We start from the raw sequence: 21,496 nt of genomic DNA on the forward strand, positions 1-21,496 counted from the left end.
TATCAAGTGTCCTCCTTAATATCAAGTGTCCTTCCACCACCCAGTTACCCCATCCTCCCATTCACCACCCCTCCAGCAACCCTCAGTTTGTTTCCTAGAGTTAAGGGTCTCTTATGGTTTTTCTGTTCATCTTGTTTTATTTTTGCTTCCCTTCCCCTATGTTCATCTTTTTTGTTTCATAAATTCCACATATGAGTGAAATCATGTGGTATTTGTCTTTCTCTGACTGACTTATTTTGCTTAACATAATACCCTCCAGTTCCATCCATGTCATTGTAAATGGTAAGATTTCATCCTTTTTTGATGGCTGAGTAATAATCCATTGCATGTATAAACCACATCTTCTTTATCCATTCATCTGTTGATGGACATCTGGGCTCTTTCCATAGTTTGGCTTATTGTGGACATTGGGGTGCGTGTACCTCTTCAGATCACTACATTTTGGGTAAATACACAGTAGTGCAATAGCTGGGTCCTAGGGTAGCTCTATTTTTAAATTCTTGAGGAACCTTCATGCCGTTTTCTAGAGTGGTTATACCAGGTTGGCATTCCCACCAACAGTGTAAGAGGGTTCCCCTTTCTCTGCATCCTCACCAACAATTGTTCTTTCCTGACTTGTTAATTTTAGTGATTCTGACTGGTGTGAGGTGGTATCTCATTGTGGTTTTGATTTGCATTTCCCTGATGCCAAGTAATGTTGAGCATTTTTTCATGTGTCTGTTGGCCATTTGTATATCTTCTTTGGAGAGATGTCTGTTCATGCTGCTCATTTCTCCCACTCTATAGGTTGCCTTTTAGTTTAGTTTTTTTTTGTTTTGTTTTGTTTTTTTTTTTGTTTGTTTGTTTTAGTTTGGCTATGCAAAAGTTTTTTCTCCTGATGAAGTCCCAGTAGTTCATTTTTGCTTTTGTTTCTCTTGCTTTTGGAGACTTATCTAGCAACAAGTTGTTGCAGTTGAGGTCAGAGAGGTTGCTACCTGTGTTCTCTTCAAGGATTTTGATGGTTTCCTTTCTCACAGTTAGGTCTTTCATCCATTTTGAATTCATTTTTGAGTATGACATAAAGAAATGATGCAGTTTCATTTTCCTGCATAAGGCTGTCCAATTTTCCCAGCACCATTTTTTGAAGAGACTTTTTTTCCATTGGACATTCTTTCCTGTTTTGTCAAAAATAGTTGACCATAGAATTAAGGTCTATTTCTGGGTTTTCTATTCTGTTCCATTAATCTACATGTCTGTTTTTGTAACAGTACCATACTGTCTTGATGATGACAGCTTTGTAGTATAGCTTGAAGTCTGGCATTGTGATTGCCACCAGCTTTGGTTTTCTTTTTCAACATTCCTCTGGCTATTTGGGGTCTTTTCTGTTTTTATACAAGTTTTAGGATTGTTTTTTCCAGCTCTATGAAAAATGTTGATGGTATTTTGATAAGGATTGCATTGAATGTGTAGATTGCTTTGGGTAGCATAGACATTTCAACAATATTTGTTCCTCCAATCCATAAGCATGGAATGTTTTTCCATTTCTTTGTGTCTTCCTCAATTTCTTTCATAAGTGTTCTATAGTTTTTGGGTTTATTCCTAGGTATCTTATGGTTTTTGGTGCAATTTTAAACGGGATTGATTCCTTGATTTCTTTCTGCAGCTTCATCATTAGTGTACAGAAATGCAACAGATTTCTGTGCACTGAATTTATATTCTGGCACTTTTCTGAATTCCTGTATCAATTCTATCCATTCTTTGGTGCGGTCTTTCAATATTCTATAGTATCATGTTGTCTGTGAAGAATGAAAGTTTGACTACTTCTTTGCTGCTTTGGATGCCTTTTATTTATTTTTGTTGTCTGATTTCTGAGGCTAGGACTTCCAGTAGTATGTTGAACAACCATGGTGAGAGTGGCCAACCCTGTTGTGTTCCTGACCTTAGGAGAAAAGCTGTCAGTTTTTCCCCCATTGAGGATGCTATTCACTGTGGGTTTTTCCTATATTGCTCTTATGATATTGAGCTATAATCCTTGTATCCTTGCTTGAAGGATTGAGAGGATCATAAGGTTCTTGTCCTCTCCTTTATTAATGTGGTGTATCACATTGATTGGCTGCAACTTCTTAATGGCACTCCAGAGTTCTCTCAGTGCGATTTTAGCCACAGGTAGTTGCTAAATTATTGTTTTTGGGGGGCAAAAGGACTGGGACCTCCTCATCCATTATATCACTGATATCATTTCCCTGTTATTCAGCTTTAAATGGTTTTTTCCTTCAGTTGTACATAATTGAATTTATATTCTTTTTAGTTAAATGTAAGAATTAGAAGTACTGTTATACAGTAAGCTATATGGAACATAAAATGATAATTATGCTTATATTATAAATTTATTTAATACATAAATATCAATGTTTGGGAAAGAATAATGACATTTGTATCCAGTTTAGCTTTACACTCCCTGAGAATAACACTATTACATACTTTAGATGTTAAAGAGAAATGCTTTCAAATAGCAATAGAAGATGTACTCTCATCTCAGTGTTTACAAATGAAACATCGACACTGAAAAATAACCTGGTGTTCTTTTGTTAACTTAAAAGAATTCAAAATAACACATAAAGCAGAATTATCTTTTTAATGCAACACTATATCATTAACTTTCAATCTGCACTTTGGTGTACATCTGAGTCAAAACCAAACATAACATGCATCTTTAAATTTTTTTCATAAATTGTGCTTCTTCTTATAGAATTAATATGAAACATAGAGTACTTTTAATAAGATGAATGTAACTTCTGTCATTGAACATGTAATGAATATTATCATAGACTGTATTTAAATCTGAAACATATAATGTGTTCATCCAAAATAACTTTACATTCAAGTAAACTTTTATAATTTATATAGTATAGCAGTTAGAAAAATATAATTCCAAATTCTCTGATACTTCTAATCAAGAGGTGTGGTCTAGGTACTCTCCTATTTAATTGGCTGATTTGTAAGCATTTCCATGAATAGGATAAGTTGCAAGTGATTCTCTAGGACTTCTACCTGGCTCTTTTGGAATTCTCAGTCTCGAGCAGCCAGATCATATATAGATCATGTGATCAACTGTCCCAATTAAGACAGATATGTAAGTGATGAGACATCTACCTCACATTGTCCTTGAATCACAAAATTCTCTTCTTTAAATGAAGCCTAATTTATCTGCATTTTCTTTTCTTTTTTTTTTTTAAAGATTTTATTTATTTATTTGAGAGAGAGATCACAAGTAGGCAGAGAGGCAGGCAGAGAGAGAGGGAAGCAGGCTCCCCGCAGAGCAGAGAGCCCGATGCGGGGCTCGATCCCAGGACCCTGAGATCATGACCTGAGCCAAAGGCAGAGGCTTTAACCCACTGAGCCACCCAGGCGCCCCTATCTGCATTTTCAATTGTCAGCTGTACTTTATCTGTAATATCCAAGAAACCATTGTCTAACCTAAGGTCATAAAAATTTATTCCCTATGTTTTAAGAATTTGTAATCTTACAAATTCTTATAATGTAATTTGTAATTTTACAAATTCTTATAATGTAATATTATAAATTTACATATTTATGTCCACAAATCACTTTGAGCTGTGTATAGTGTGACACTGGGATCCAGCTTTATTCTTTTTCATGTGGATACTCCATTGTTCCCAGGATCATTTGTTAAGAAGACTGTTTTCTCCCCACTGACTTTTCTTAGTGCTCTCTTAGAAAATCATTTGATCAGCTTTTTGTTTATTCATTTTTTTGGTAGAGTTCACATAGGAGTAAAATCATATGGTATTTGTTTTTCTCAGTTTGACTTATTACACTTTACATAACACCCTTCAGGTCCCTTTATGTTGTTGCAACCTATAAATACAGAGAACAAACTGATGGTTACCAGACAAGAGAGGGGTAGGAGAATGGGCAAAATTACTGCAAAAGAATAAGAAATACAAGCTTCTAGGTATAGAATCAATAAGTCATGGAAATAAAAGGCACAGCATAGGGAAAATATTCAATGATATTGTAATAAATTGGTGACAGTAGCTACACCTGTGGTGAGCATAACATAAGAGAGAAATTGAATTACTACACTGTATACCTCAAAGTAATGTAACATTTTGTATAAACCATACTCAAATAAAAAAAATCATTTTATCATAAATGTAAATTTCATTTCTGAGCTCTCTATTTTATTGATCTATAATGGCTGTGCTTATTATCAATATTATATTATCTTCAAGTTGTAGTAAGTTTTTAAATCAGAAAATGGGAGTCCTCCAACTTTTTTCTTCTTAAGATTGTTTTAGATATTCTAGATTCCTTAAATTTCCATATGAATTATAGTATCACCTCATCGATTTCTGTAGAATAGGCATCCAGGATTTTGATAGGCATTACACTGAATCTGTAGATCATTTGGAGGGTAATGTGATTTTAACAATAGTAACAATCCACAACCAGGGAATGATTTTTCATTTATTACAACTTGTTTAATTTCTTTGAGGAATGTTTTACAATTTTTAGTGTACAAGCCTTTTTATTTTTAGATATTAGTGTTTTTATTTTAATTCCAGTTAGTTGACATACAGTGTTATATTTGTTTCAAGTATACAATATAGTAATTCAACAATTCCATACATCACCGAGTGCTTATCACAGCCTATATGTTCTTTAATCCCCATCACCTATTTAACCCCTCCCTCCACCCCTCTCCCTTCTGGTAAGCATGTTTGTTCTCTATAATTAAGAGTCTGTTTCTTGGTTTGTCTCTCTCTTTTTCTCCCTTTGCACATTCAATTGATGAATGAGTAAAGAAGGTATGGTACGTATATAGAATGGAATATTATTCAGCCATAAAAAGAATAAAATCTTGCCATTTGCAACAACAGGGATGGCGATAGAGAGTAAAATGCTAAGTGAAATAAGTCAACCAGAGAAAGACATATACCATATGACTTTACTAATATGTAGGATTTAAGAAAAGAAGCAAAAGAGTACTAGTCTTATTTTGTAAAATTAATTCTTGAATATTTTATTGATTCTGATACTATTGTAAGTGGAATTGTTTTCTTAATTTCATTTTCTGATTGTTCATTGCTAGTATATTGGAAAAGAATTTAATTTTCTGTGTTGATCTTGTAACCTAAAACTTTTGCTGAATTCATTTATTCTAATAGGTTGTGTGTGTGTTCTTTAGGATTTTTAAATGTACGCATATGCAAAAAGAAGGCTTTCTTTCTTTCTTTCTTTCTTTCTTTCTTTCTTTCTTTCTTTATCATCCTTTATTCCTAATTTCAATCTTGGTATAATTTTTTCTTTTTCAAGCCTAGTTGCCCTAGGAAGAAAACCCATCACATATTGTCTTTTATTCTAATAATATGGTTCCAGTACATTGAGTGATTGATTTTTGCTTATTAAACCAAATAAGCCTTTCAGGGATCACTGACTTTTGTTTCTCCCTCTATTTTATTTATTTCTGCTCTAGTATTTAGTATTTGCTTCCTTATACTTGCTTTGAATTTAGTTTACTAATTACGGTCTCTCTTTTTCTTTTTTGTTTTTTTAAATTTTTTTATTTCTTTTCAGCGTAACAGTATTCATTGTTTTTGTACCACTCCCAGTGCTCCATGCAATCCGTGCCCTCCCTAATACCCACCACCTGGTTCCCCCAACCTCCCACCCCTCGCCACTTCAAAACCCTCAGGTTCTTTTTGAGAGTCCATAGTCTCTCATGGTTCACCTCCCTTTCCAATTTCCCTCAACTCCCTTCTCCTCTCCATCTCCCCTTGTCCTCGATGTTATTTGTTATGCTCCACAAATAAGTGAAACCATATAATTGACTCTCTCTGCTTGACTTATTTCACTCAGCATAATCTCTTCCAGTCCCGCCCATGTTGCTACAAAAGTTGGGTATTCATCCTTTCTGATGGAGGCATAATACTCCATAGTATATATGCACCACATCTTCCTTATCCATTCGTCCGTTGAAGGGCATTTTGGTTCTTTCCACAGTTTGGCAAACATGGCCCTTGCTGCTATAAACATTGGGGTACAGATGGCCCTTCTTTTCACTACATCTGTATCTTTGGGGTAAATACCCAGTAGTGCAATGGCAGGGTCATAGGGAAGCTCTATTTTTGATTTCTTGAGGAATCTCCACACTGTTCTCCAAAGTGGCTGCACCAACTTGCATTCCCACCAACAGTGGAAGAGGGTTCCCCTTTCTCCACATCCTCTCCAATGCATGTTGTTTCCTGTCTTGCTAATTTTGGCCATTCTCAGTGGTGTAAGGTGGTATCTCAATGTGGTTTTAATTTGAATCTCCATGATGGCTAGTGATGATGAACATTTTTTCATGTGTCTGAGAGCCATTTGTATGTCTTCATTGGAGAAGTGCCTGTTCATATCTTCTGCCCATTTTTTGATATGATTGTCTGTTTTGTGTGTGTTGAGTTTGAGGAGTTCTTTATAGATCCTGGATATCAACCTTTTGTCTGTACTGTCATTTGCAAATATCTTCTCCCATTCCGTGGGTTGCCTCTTTGTTTTCTTGACTGTTTCCTTTGCTGTGCAGAAGCTTTTGATCTTGATGAAGTCCCAAAAGTTTATTTTGGCTTTTGTTTCCTTTGCCTTTGGAGACATATCTTGAAAGAAGTTGCTGTGGCTGATATCGAAGAGGTTACTGCCTATGTTCTCCTCTAGAATTCTGATGGATTCCTGTCTCATGTTGAGGTCTTTTATCCATTTGGAGTTTATCTTTGTGTACGGTATAAGAGGATGGTTGAGTTTCATTCATCTACATATAGCTGAAAAAAGACAGTCTCTTCAATAAATGGTGCTGGGAAAAATGGTCTCTCTTTTTCAAAGTAGTAATGAAGGTAACATACTGTTGTTGTTTTTCATTTCATAAAAGTGTCTCTTTATTGCAGTCTACTCATTTTTTAAAAATTTCCTCTCTGTTTTTACCCAGTAAGTAGCATACTAGATATTCCCGTTCTCATTTTTTTTCACTTAACATTATGTCCTGGAAATAATGAAACTGTTTAAAACACAACCTCATTAAAAGTTCACAGTTTTTATTTCAGATTTAGCTTTATGGTAATTTACTTACAACTTTATAAAAATGAGAGAAAATGCTACTGTACATTTGTTTTAAATTTGAAATCTCCTGATTTCACAGATCTGTTTTTCCATTTAGTGGACTAAATACATTCCTTTTTGTAGCTCAGGATAAAGTACCTGATGAAAATATTGGACTTGAGGATGAAGCAGTATCAAGCACACTCACGCAAATGTTTAAACAAAGAACTTCTAGGATGAATAGACGCAATGGTCAGTATAACAATTATAGATATCTTTAAATTATTTTAAGTTAAGCACATCAAAAGATCTTTTTTCTTTGCTTCCTATTATGTATTTGTTGGGGCACATGTTTTGTAGATATTTTACACTTTGACATAAATGTGAATACCCTAAGATAACCAGACAACTAAAGTAAAAGCTTTGATACATTTTGCTTGATATTTGCATGGTCAATGACTACTATATAACAAGACTGTCTCCACACACATTTATGAAAACTACACAAATTTTCTACTTCACTTCCATGATCTATAAAAATAAACAGATTTTACTTACACTGTAGCTTTGCAGTTATCTTCCTTTAACTTTAGCTTCCTTTAACTTCCTTTAAGTTGTCCTTCCTTTAAATGAGAAGAAATACTGCTGATTACTTGGTATATGCAAAAGTTTTATAATAGATCTGTTTGTTTTTTTAGCATTTCTTGTACCTCAGCAAAAGGATATGTTGTCTACTGCAAATCAGTTGCCTGAGGGCATGGCTTTAATTTTAAGAAGCCTATCTCAAGATAAGAATCTTAAATCTACCAGAAGTGAGAGCTTTGATAGTAAGTAATTAATTTAAAATCCTGTAAAATTATTTTCAAATAAATTCAGAAAGTTTTTTTTTCTATAGTTCATGAATATGTCTGCAATTATTTTGTTCATGCTTCTAGGTCTTTATTGTATGTTCCATAATTACTGAGTTAGATGTTTTAGATGTTTTAAATTTCTATGATTATGGATTTCTTTATTTCTTATATTAGGTTTTGCTTCAGAACTTATGACATCATATTTATAAATATATTTATATATAAATATAATACTATATAATAATATAAAATATAAAACACATAAATATAAAATATTTTATATATATATATATATTTAAAATTAATAATTTCCCTGGAGGGAAGACCCCTTTGTTCTAATGAAGGGTCCCATTTTTATAATTTTTATGTTTGCCTTAAAAGCTACCATATCTGCTATTAACGTAGCTCCTATCATCTTCTGGTTGGTATATGCAAGATACTTTACTTTTCTGTTTTGTTTCTTTAACTTTCTTGTGTCTTTATGATTTTTCTCTATCTTTTGTATGAAACTTATAGTTGTGTTTTCAAATTCATTCTGATATCTTTGTCTTTTCATCATCATTCATAATCACACTTGATCCAATTTTGGTGTTTTGAGGTTATATTGCTCCATTTTACTTGTGCTTTATGTTTTCCTGCCTGATAAGTTTCTTTTACTCTTCTTTGCTCTATATTTTTATAATTTTTACATACTTTTCCTTAGACATGTCTGATAACCAATATTTCAGTGTAACTCTAAAGTATGTATAGGCCAAGAGAACTAGAAAATATTATAAATTATTACTATTAATACTAAATATTAGATTTTAAAATTATTGAACTCTGAGTATCTGAAAAATAACAAGATTGATTCTGCTTGCACAGTGAATAATCTGGTCACATATGTTGTACTTCAGTAATTTCTTTTAATAGTTTATTTTATTTATTTATTTATTTTTTGTTTTTATAAGTTCCATAGTTTTTTTTTTTAATTTTATTTTTTATAAACATATATTTTTTTCCCCAGGGGTACAGGTCTGTGAATCGCCAGGTTTACACACTTCACCGCACTCACCATAGCACATACCCTCCCCAATGTCCATAATAACTCCACCCCCCCTCTCCCAACCCCCCTCCCCCCAGCAACCCTCAGTTTGTTTTGTGAGATTTAGAGTCACTTATGGTTTATCTCCCTCCCAATCCCATCTTGCTTCATTTACTCTTCTCCTATCCCCTTAACCCCCATGTTGCATCTCCTCTCCCTCATATCAGGGAGATCATATGATAGTTGTCTTTCTCTGATTGTCTTTTAATAGTTTATTACCACAAAATATGATTTGCTCATATCACTAAGAAATAAGACAACAAATTGTTGAGTATTTAATATATATTGCAAATCTAGTACTCCCATCACAGATCAGGGACTCTTTAGTGAATTTAAAAATCTATCTTATAGCCCAGAGGATGGATGAAATATCAGTTAATGTTTTGTTTAACCCTTAGAGCTGCCAGAGATTCAGTAACAAATATAATTATTAAAATTAATAAATCATTTAAATTAATTTAATTAGTTTTGATTAAATTTAGCAGAATTTGACTCATCAATGCATATACCAGTACTACCTTACACATATTCACTGTCAAGTTTTTTTTAAATATTTTAAAATTTATTTCTTGATTTTTTAGAATTTTGTTATTCATTTCACCATTTATTGAGAGATACATATTGAATTTTCTTACTATGCTTTTAGATCTATCTGTTTCTTCTCATATTTCTGTACTCTTTTCCTTATATTACTTATGTTTGGGGTGCATGCAGATTTAAAAAAATTATGTATTTCTGGTGAACTCTCTCTTTTGTTAAAGAGATCATCTTACTCTTTGGTAAGGTCTTTTTGAGTTAAATTTTATTTTGTCTGACATTGACATAACTATAGTAGATTTGTTTACTATATGCAAGTCATATCTTTTTTCATCTATTTTAATTTACACTTTCCTATATTCTTAGACTTTAGTACAGTATATCTTAGTTTATAGTTTGCTTATAAACCCAGTTTGCTTTTCTCTGTTTCTAGAATATGTAATCCATTTACAATTCTTATAATTATTGCTATATTTAATTTCAGTATTTGGGGTAATTTCTATTTTTCCCATCTTAATTCATTTTTCCTTTCTTTTATTTATGTTGGAATCATTATTTTTATTCATTCTAACTTTTAAATAAATACTGTCTTAAAATTTGAAAACATCTGGTGCACCCAGGTGACTCAGTTTGTTAAGTGTCTACCTTCTGCTCAGGCATGATCCCAGGGTCATGGGATCAAGCCCTGTGTTGTGCTCCTTGCTTGGGGAGGCAGAGAGGCTTCTTCTCCCTCTCCTCTTTCCCCTCCCTCCCACTTGTGCTCTCTCTCATTCTCAAATAAAAGCTTAAACAATATAAAAGCTTCTTAAAAAAAGTGAATATGCTTTAAAAAATAAGGTCCATGTTCAACTTCTTAATTTTAATATATAGTAACAGAATACCTCCATGTCCTTTCAATAAAAGCACTGTATTTTGAAAATTTACCACTCTTATTTAAACAGTTGTCATTTGCTTAAAATTTTATAAAAATTAGAGGACACTTGGGTGTTTCTTGATATATTTTAATAATTTAGAGGCTTCATCATGAAAAAAATCACATTTTAATGGATGAAAAGGTCTCTTTTCTGCATGAGAAAATGGATAAGTCGTCAGAAAAATTTTTTTACCTGAAGATAAAGTTTTAATATCAAGAAAACAATCTTAAATTAAGAATCTTGGAACTTCCAGAAAACTGTTTTTGACAATCTGAATATGATGTGCATCTATGTGGATGTCTTTCAATTTAGTTTGAATTTGTTGAGTTGCTTTATATGAAGCTTGAATATCATAATATTTGAGAAGTTAATGACTATTATTTCTTTGAAAATGATTTTTTCTTTTTCTTCTTTCTCTGTGAGATGCCCATTTTGCATGTGTTGATACTCTTGATAGTTTTCCATCAATCTCTGAGGCTCTGTTCATTGTTTTCATTCTTTTTCTTCCTGCTTCTTAGACTGGATAATATCAATATATATCTCCTCATTTTCACTGATTCCTTCTTTGCCTTTAAAAAAAAAAGATTTTGTTTATTTGAGAGAGAGTGAGAGAGTGTGCACAAGAGCAGGGAGAGGGGCAGAGTAAGATGCAGGCTCCCTGCTGCACGAGGAGCCTGATGCAGGGCTCCATCCCAGAACCCTGGGACAATGGCCTGAGCTGAAGGCAGCCAACTAAACAACTGAATCACTCAGGTACCCCTCTTCTTTGCCTTTTTAATCCTACCTTTGGTTCTTTTTATTTCAATTATTGTGCTTTCAACTATAGAATTTATATTTGATCTTTTTAAAAAAAATTCTATCATGTTATTGATATTCTCTGATGGTAAGATATTATCCTTATCATTTCCTTTAATTCTTTAAGGTATAGTTTATTTTAGTTATTTGAACATATTTTTGAATGCTAGCTTAAAATCTTTGTCTAGACAAACATAATCATCATCACACGTAGAACTTTCCTTCTAAGATTAGGAACAGAACTAGGATACCCACTTTCCCACTTTTATTCCTAGCCACAGCAATCAGACAAGAAAAGTAAATAAAAGGCATCCAGATTGGTAAGGAAGAAAACCTACAGTATTTGCAGGTGACAGGATACTACATATAGAAAATTTTAGAGACGCCACTATAAAACTCTTAAACCTAATAAATGAGTTATGTAAAGTTGCAGGATACAAAATTAATATTCAGAAATCTATTGTGTTTCTATACACTAATAAAACAACATAAAGAATAATTAAGAAAACAACAGCATTTAAAATTGCACTGAAAAGAATAAAGTACCTTGGAATGAACTTAATCCTGGAAGAGAGAGACCAATCTTCTGAAAACTATAACATAGATTAAAGGAATTGAAGACAACACAAAGAAATGGGAAAATTTTTCCATTCTTACGGATTTCAAGAATTAATATAATTAAAATGTCATATTAACCCAAAACAATCTACAAATTCAATGCAATTTCTATCACTGCATTTCACATATCTAGGACAAATAATCCTAAAACCCTGAATAACCAGAGCAATCTTGAGAAAGAACAAAACTGGAGGCATGAAAATCCATATTTCAAGATATGCTATAAAGCTGTAGTAATCAAAATAGTATGGTACTGGCACAGAAATAGGCACATAGATCAATGGAATAGAATAAAGAGCCCAGAAATAAACCCACGCATTTATGGCAAATTATGAGAAAGAAGCCAAGAATAAACACTGGGGGAAAAACAGTCTCTTCAATAAATCGTGCTGGGAAAACTGAACCAGTCTTAAACCATAAACAAAGTAAACTCAAAATGAAACCATAACACTCCTAGAAGAAAACATAAGCAGTAAACTCTTTTTTTTTTAAGTAAACTCTTTGACATTGGCCTTAGACATATTTTTCTTGATAGTTCCCCTCAGGCAATAGAAAAGCAAAAATAAACTATTAGTACTACACCAGTATGGAAAACTTTTGCACAGTGAAAGAAACCATTGTCAAAATGAAAAGAGAACTTATTGAATGGGAGAAGATATTTACAAATGCCATATCTGATACAGGGTTAGTACCTAAAATACATACAACCTTACATAATTCAACACCAAACCCACAAATAATCCAATTTAAAAGGTGGGCAAAGAACCTGAAGAGATATTTTTTTTTAAAGAAGACCTGCAGATGTCCAGAAGACACATGAAAAGATGCTGACCATCACTAATCATCAGGGAAATGCAAATCAAAACGACAATGAGATTTTACCTTAGACTTGTCAGAATGACTAAAATCAAAATGACAAGAAATAACAAGTATTGGTGAGTATGTGGAGTAAAAGGAACATTCATACACTATTGGTAGGAATATGATTTGTGAACTGGTGGAAAATAGTAGGAAGATTCCTCAAAATATTAAAAATAAGAAAACCATACAATCCAGTAATTCCACTATTGGATATTTACCCAAAGAATGAGAAAAAATTAATTTGAGAACATATCTGCACCCCTATGGATTTTTTTTGTCTGTTTTTTCCTATTTTACAACTTCTAAAAAAGGTTTTATTCAAATTCCAGTTAACATACAGTCTAATATTAGTTTCAGATGTACAATTTAGTGATTCAACACTTACATATAACGACGCTCATTGTAACAATCCACCACTTTAATGAAGCATCATTTAGAACAATTAAGAACTGGAAGCAGCCAGTGTCCATCAATAGATGAATGAATAAAGAAGATGTTACACACACACACACACACACACACACACACACACACACACACTGGAATATTATTCAGCCATAAAAAATGAGATCTTGCCATTTGTGACAACATGGATGAACCTAGAGGGTATCAGGCTAAGTGAAATAGAGAAAGACAAATACCATGTGATTTCATGTGGAATCTAAACCAAACAAAATGAATAATAAAGTGAAATAATATCTGCATAATAGGGGTCCCAGGAAATGAAGGGAGAGAGACTGAATGTTTATTGAACAAATTATAGCAGAGAAAATTCCTAATCTGGTAGGTATTCAAGTCAAGAAGGCACAGAGAATTCCCCTCAAAGTCAATAAAAATAGGTCAACACTTCAACATATAATAGTGAGGTTTGCCAATTTCAGAGATAAAAAATCTTTAAAGCAGCTCCAAATATGAGGTCTTTAGCCTACAAGGATAGAAACATAAGGCTGACAGCAGACCTGTCCAAAGAGAACTGGCAGGCCAAAAAGGACTGGTATGATATATTCAATATGCTAAGTGGGAAAAATATGCAGCAAGAATACTTTATCCAGGAAGGCTGTCATTCCAAATAAGAAAGAGTTTCCAGGACAAAACAAACAAACTAAACTAAACTAAATTAAACTAAAGGAATTCATGAACACTAAAACAGCCCTCCAAGAAATATTAAAGATGATCCCTTGACAGTATGGAGATTCCTCAAAAAATTAAAAATAGAGCTACCCTATGACCCTGAAATTGCACTACTGGGTATTTACCCCAAAGATACAGATGCAGTAAAAGAAGGGCTATCTGTACCCCAATGTTCATAGCAGCAATGGCCACAGTCGCCAGCTGTTGAAAGAGCCAAGATGTCCTTCAACAGAGGAATGGATAAAGAAAATATGGTCCATATATACAATGGAATATTACGCAGCCATCAGAAAGAATGAATACCCAACTTTTGTATCAACATGGATGGGACTGGAGATTATGCTGCGTGAAATAAGTCTAGCAGAGAAAATCCATTATCATATGGTTTCACTTACTTGATAAGGAATAACATGGAGGACAATAGGAAAAAGAAAGGAAAAGTGAATTGGGGTAAACCAGAAGGGGAGATGAATCATGAGAGACTGTGAACTCTGAGAAACAAACTGAGGGTTTTGGGAGGAAGGGGATGGTGGGATGGGTGAGCCTGGTGGTGGGTATTAAGGAGGGCATATATTGCATGGAGCACTGGGTGTGGTGCATAAACAATGAATCTTGGAACATTGAAAAAATAAAATTAAGGAATAAAAAAATAAAAGATGATCCTTTGAGCAAAGAGAGAGCCCAAAAGTAACAAAGATCAGAAAGAAAAAATCTACAGAAATAGTAACTTTATAGGTAATACAATGGCACTAAATTCATATTTATCAATAATTACACTGAATGTAAATTGACTAAATGCTCCAATCAAAAGACATAGTGTATCAAATTAGATGAAAAACATAAGATCCATCAATAAGCTATCTATAAGAGACTCATTTTAGACCCAAAGACACCTCCAGATTGAAAGTGTGGGGATGGAGAACCATTTTTCATGCTAATGGACATCAAAAGAAAGTGGGAGTAGTGATCCTTATATCAGAATACTAGTTTTTAAACAAAGGACTGTAATAAGTGACTAAGAAGGACACTATAGCATAATAAAGGTTCTATCCAACAAGAAGGTCTAACAATTGCAAATATTTATGCCCTTAAGTTGGGAGCTGCCAAATATATAAACCAATTAATAACAAAATTAAAGAAACTAATTGATAATAATGCAATAATAGTAGGGGACTTTAACACTCCACTCACAGCAATGGACAGATCATCTAAACTGAAGATCAGTGACACACTGGGCCAGATGGACTTCACAGATATATTCAGACCATGTCAACCTAAAGCAACAGAATATACATGCTTCTCAAGTGCCCATGGAACATTCTCCAGAATAGATCACACACTCTGTCACAAATCAGCCATCAACAAGTATAAAAAGACTGAGATCATACCATGAATATATTCAGACCACAGCACTCTGAAACGTGAAGTCAACTGCAAGAAAAAATTTGGAAACACCACAAATAAATGGTGGTTAAATACATACAAAAGAGTGAATGGGTTAACCAGGAAATTAAAGAAGAAATTTTTAAAAATACATGGAAACAAATGAAAATGAAAACACAATAATCCAAAACCTTTAGGATACAGTAAAGGTAGCCATAAGAGGTAAGTAAGTATATAACAATATAGGCCTACCTAAAGAAGCATGAAAAGTCTCAAGTGGAGGGGATGTGGAGAAAGGGGAACCCTCTTCCACTGTTGGTGGGAATGCAAGTTGGTGCAGCCACTTTGGAGAACAGTGTGGAGATTCCTCCAGAAATTAAAAATAGAGCTTCCCTATGACCCTGCCATTGCACTACTGGGTATTTACCCCAAAGATACAGATGTAGTGAAAAGAAGGGCCATCTGTACCCCAATGTTTACCACGGTCGCCAAACTGTGTAAAGAACCAGGATGCCCTTCAACGGACGAATGGATAAGGAAGATGTGGTGTATATACACTATGGAGTATTATGCCTCCATCAGAAAGGATGAATACCCAACTTTTGTAGCAACATGGACGGGGACTGGAAGAGATTATGCTGAGTGAAGTAAGTCAAGCAGAGAGAGACAATTATCATATGGTTTCACTGATTTGTGGAGCATAACAAATAGCATGGAGGACAAGGGGAGTTAGAGAGGAGAAGGGAGTTGAGGGAAATTGGAAGGGGAGGTGAACCATGAGAGACTATGGACTCTGAAAAACAATCTGAGGGTTTTGAATGGGCGGCAGGTAGGAGGTTGGGGGGGAACCAGGTGGTGGGTATTGGAGAGGGCACGGATTGCATGGAGCACTGGGTGTGGTGCAAAAACAATGAATACTATTACGCTGAAAATAAATTTAAAAAATTTTTTAAAAAGTGTACAACCTGAACTCACACCTAAAGGAATTAGTAAAGGAACAGCAAACAAAGAAAGGAAAAGGGAACAGGAAATAAAGCCTAAAGCTAGCAGAAGACGGAAAATAATAAAGATAAAGGAGAAATAAACCATATAAGAACAACAAGAACAATAAACAGTAGTACAGATCAACAAAAGTAAAATCTGAAACGGAAGAAATAGAAAATTTGAACAGACTCCAAACCAGCAAGGAAATTGAATCAGTAATAAAAAATCTCCCAACAAACTGGGGTCCAGGGCCAGATATCTTCCCAGGGGAAGTCTACCAGCCATTTAAAGAAGAGTTATTATCTATTCTTCTTCTCCTCAAACTGTTCTAAAAAACAGAAATGAAAGGAAATCTTCAAAACTCATTCTATGAGAACATGTATTTATTTATTTATTTTTATTTTATTTTTTTTTCAGCATAACAGTATTCCTTGTTTTTGCACCACACCCAGTGCTCCATGCAATCTGTGCCCTCTCCAATACCCACCACCTGGTTCCCCCAACCTCCCACCCCCCTGCTACTTCAAACCCCTCCGATTGTTTTTCAGAGTCTATAGTCTCTCATGGTTCTCCTCCCCTTCCAATTTCCCCCAACTCCCTTCTCCTCTCTAACTCCCTTTGTCCTCCATGCTATTTTTTATGCTCCACAAATAAGTGAGAACATGTATTTATATTGTCAATATATTATATTTACTCATTTGCTCAATTCTCTAAGACCCTGAAATTATTTTAGCTGATACTGTCAGAAAAACAAACAAAATATTTTATGATTTTATTTCTCTTACCCAAGACTAAGAATATATTACTGTATCATGAGTAACTAAATCAGTCCCTTTTTATTCCTTTAGTTGGTTCATTTCTTTTTTATAAAATGTTATGTTAGTCACCATACAGTACTTCATTTCTTAAGTTGCTTCATTTTTTGTAAACTATGATTTTTGTTTAGTATAATTTGTTTTTGGAATATGTAGAAATATTAGCCTACTTCAAAAATAAAAATATTTAAGAGAGAGAGAGCATTTTTCCCTGAAGCCTCACTCCTGCATTCCTCAGTTTATCCCTCCTGTTTTAAGTAAGTTGTTTTCTGGTTTATCATTGCTGTGTTTCATTTTATAAAAGTAAGTGTCTATAATTTTCTCTATTTTTTCCCTTAATTCCCCTTCTTTGTCACCTCAAAGGTAATATACTAGATCTGCTTTTAAACTAACATCTGCTTTTTAACTTTTATTTTTCACTTAATAGTCTCTCCTGGAAATTTTTGTATGTCACTTTCTGGAGAATTTTTCCATTCATTTTACAGTTTTGTACAGACGTTTGTGTCAATATACCATTGTTTATGTGATACCACAGTTTACAGTACAGATCTTCAGTTACTTAAACAGTAATCTATGCTTGAACAGTTAGGTAGTTTTGAATATTATGGAATTACAATTGCTGCCGTAATAAGTAACCTTGTGCATATGTGTTTTATTGTTTCATCTACGTTTATGTATTAGCCTAAGTATAAACACCCAAAAAAACTGGAACTAATTTAAGTAAATTTAATTTATATAAATGTTTATGAAATAATATTCATATGAAAACACTCATTAAAACTTTTCTCGCTGTTTTCATATCTAACATTGTATTTTTAGTTTTATCAAAAAGAGAGAAAATTCTGCTGTACACTTGTATAAATTTGAAATTTAGGTATTTCACAATATATTTTTTTTCTATTTAATGGGCTAAATGTATTTCTTTATGTAGTACCAGATGAAGAACTTATGATTGGGCATGAAGATTCAGTGTCAAAAACCGAAATGCAAGTAGAGAAACAAAAAACTTCTAGAAAGGGAAGATTCACTAGTAAGTATTTTAAAGAACTCTACATATTATTTTAGAGATTTTTTTCCCCCTTTGGCTCACAAAGATATAGCTAGGATATATTCTGTAGAAATTTTACATGTTGATTTAAAGTGTGAATACCCTAAGATAAAGAACAAAAGAAAAATTATTGATACATTTTGTTTATAATTTCTGATCATAAGACTATTTCATACCCATGGGTCGTGTGCTCAGCATCCACCAAGGGCAATAGTAGGTCAGTAATGGTCTCACAAAGTGTGTGTACCTTTCAGTCAGCCCTGGGAAATTACTGGTCCCAAAAACCAATGGGTGTCTTAGACCTGTGTCTGTGTCTTTTTGCAATAGGTTCTAATGGTGAATAGATGGTAACTTATGCTAACTCCAGAGTTATGTGCCATGAAATCTCTTTGGGTAGAAAGTCAATAGTCAAAGAGTCCCACCACTATTCAGACTCTCTAAACTTGGGAAGAGAGGGTCAATAGATTCACAAACATCTCCTGTGGATTAAGATGTCTTGTCTTTTGCTTATCTTGCCCTGGAATTTTACCTGGACACTAGGTCCTTTTACCTTATTTATATTAATGGTCCAACCGTGTAGCCCCATATGATCAGGATGATATACATCCCTAGTTGGATAACCTTTTTTGGGCCCACCAGAAGATTGTTATCAATTTGATGAAAAGCTAGTATTCCCTCTGCAAGTGGGACTTGCATTTGTTTCACAGTTGCTTACCTGATAGCAGTAGAAAAAGGAAAAACTACTAAAAATTTTTGTGAATGTTTTTTGCATTCCACTTTCTTGCCTAAGACTGAGGTTATAGATCAAATACCGTTGATTGATTATTTGGATTTGTGCTTATTTTTTTCCATCATTAGGTTTATTAAGTTTGCTTTCCGTTTTAGTCTTCATTTTCATTTTTAAAATTTATTTTTGGAATACTAATAGTGAACTTTCTTCCAAAAGTAGTAAATATGCAAAAAGAGATAAAGGATCATTCCTTCCCTTACATTCCTGTCTTCACCCTCTTCTTATAGGTATCCAACTATATTGTTTTCTGGTTTGTGCTTTTATATTTAATTTAAAAAATCCTGTCCTTTTCCACCCCCTTCATTTCTCTGTTACTTTCTTTCTTTTACAAAAAGTGGCATGTTAGGTATTCTCTATTTCATTTTTTAAAAAATTACCCCTAGAATCCTTCCAAATCATTTTGTAGAGACATTTTCCATTTTTTTATAGCAGTAGGTTTCTCACTGTTTTCATATCTACTACATATTTTACTACATTATGTACCACAATTTATACTATACCATAGTTTATAATATATGCCTTAGTTTATCCAACCAGTTTTCTATATTTGTGTATTTAGGTGGTTTTAAATATTTTGCAATTACAAATAATACTGTAATAAGAAAACTTGTAATATGCATTTTCATTTTTTTGGTCTATGAATATGTAATTGCCCATATAAAATGCAAGTAACCCCAAAAAGGTAGAGATTAATATAAAACACATTTGATACCTAGGAATATTTAAGAGACAGTAAGACAGCTTCCACATACATCTATTAAAACTGATCTCACAAGTTCATGTGGATCTATCATTGTGACAGTTTCCTTAAAACTTTACAAAAATGAGAGAAAATCCTGCACAATTATTATTAATTTGTAATCTAGAGATTTCACAATAAATATGTTTTTCCATTTAGTGGACTAAATGTATCTCCTAATGTAGCTCATGATAAAGTACCAGATGAAAAGCTCATGCATAAGAATCAGGATTCAATGTCAAAAACCCAACAGCAAGTAAAGAAACAAAGAACTCTCAGAGGGGAAGGACTCTCTGGTAAGTATAACAACCGTAGCTAACATTAAAATATTTTATTTATTTATTTATTTTTAAAAATATTTTATTTATTTATTTGACAGACAGAGATCACAAGTAGGCAGAGAGTCAGGTAGATAGAGAGAGGGAAGCAGGCTCCCCACTGAGCAGAAAGCCCAATGCAGGGCTTGATCCCAGGACCCTGGGATCATGACCTGAGCCAAAGGCAGAGGCTTTAACCCACTGAGACACCCAGGCACCCCTGAAATATTTTAAATTAAACTCACCTGATGGTCCTTTTTATTTGGTTCATGAATATGTATTTGAGCACACGTTATAGAATTTTTACACTTTATACTTTATCCTAAAGTATTAATACCCTATGATAATTAGTGAACAGAAACAAAAGTATTGATACATCTTAGATGGCGTTTTGGGACTAAGATTATTTTATGGCCATGGATCATATACTCAGCCATGACTCAGTAACAGGCCATCAAGTGACTCTCAAAGGGTTTATACTTACGAGGTCACTCCAGGAAATTATGGGTCCATAAATGCAGTGGTTGCCCTTGACTAGTGGCTTTGTCTTTCAGCATAGCCTAAAACTGGTACACAGAGATGTGCTAAGACTTATAACTCAGATGGAAAATGTGTATAATAGTGATGAAAGGGAAGGGTAGCTAATAGATCTCTCAGAGGATCTCCAAGGCATCCATCTATCATGTCTCACTCAAATGTAGACATCTTTATGGTAACCCGATATTTGACTGCCATCAAGATATTTCTGAGGAGTGTGAATCACCAGTAGACAAATAGTACCAGTAATTGTTGAGACTCCTTGCATTTATTGGGCCAGAGAAAGCCAAAAGCTTGGAAATTGTCTACTCTCAAGTAAGACATTGTGGCCCTTCCCATATGATGCCCTGGAATTTCACTTAGGTTTCAGGTCCTTGTATCATGTCCAGATTAATGTGGTGTCCAATCCTTATTTGCTGGTGCCTTTTTCTGGCTCCATTTGGATGATGTCATTAATAGGAAGGTTAGTTGTCCCTCTCTCTGGTAATGGGACTTTTTTCCAGGTTATGGATCTGATGACCTTTATGTCAGAGAGGGAATTTAAGGACTCCTCTGGAAGATCAGTAATGGTGTATTGCAGCCCAGTCCACATAAGGGTAAACTGAAAGCAGTATTGAAAAGGGCATTTGTGATGTCAGTTGCTGCATACCAAATTCCCTCATCTTGGAAGACAGCCTCTGTGACAGTCATAATGTTGGGCACTACTGGCGTCAAGGCTGCACTGCAGCATTAAACTACCTATAATTAATTGAGATTCCAGAAACCCAAAACCTTGTACGTAGGTCATTTGGGGGAATTTTGTCTTCCCGAAGCACAAAATGATAGCAGGTATTTTTTTCCCCCTCAGGAAGTTATATTTGAGAGGCAAAAGCACTAGAGGCTGATAGATGAGTTGGTACACATATCCTTCTACATATCCCACTAAGTCTTAACTGAAAAAGTTCCTTTCAAGGAAAACAGAGGTTAACATAGACAATATATTTATACCAGTAGTGCACTCAGTAGTGAGCACCATGCC

General features: G+C 33.9%; 1 protein-coding gene across 1 annotated transcript in view; it reads left to right on the plus strand.

Moving 5' to 3' along the window:
* Positions 1-19,943, plus strand: part of LOC116855283 (coiled-coil domain-containing protein 7-like) — a 68,820-nt gene extending 48,877 nt beyond the window's left edge. Inside the window, exons 4-7 of the mRNA XM_032837886.1 lie at positions 7,219-7,326; positions 7,773-7,901; positions 17,979-18,077; positions 19,810-19,943. Of these exons, the coding sequence (XP_032693777.1) occupies positions 7,219-7,326; positions 7,773-7,901; positions 17,979-18,077; positions 19,810-19,943 (470 nt within the window). The remainder of the gene's footprint in view (positions 1-7,218; positions 7,327-7,772; positions 7,902-17,978; positions 18,078-19,809) is intronic.
* The last annotated feature ends 1,553 nt before the right edge of the window (positions 19,944-21,496 follow it).

The sequence above is a fragment of the Lontra canadensis genome, unplaced genomic scaffold, assembly GCF_010015895.1.
Source record: "Lontra canadensis isolate GAN:19392208 unplaced genomic scaffold, GSC_riverotter_1.0 scaffold100, whole genome shotgun sequence".
Classification (NCBI taxonomy): Eukaryota; Metazoa; Chordata; class Mammalia; order Carnivora; family Mustelidae; genus Lontra; species Lontra canadensis.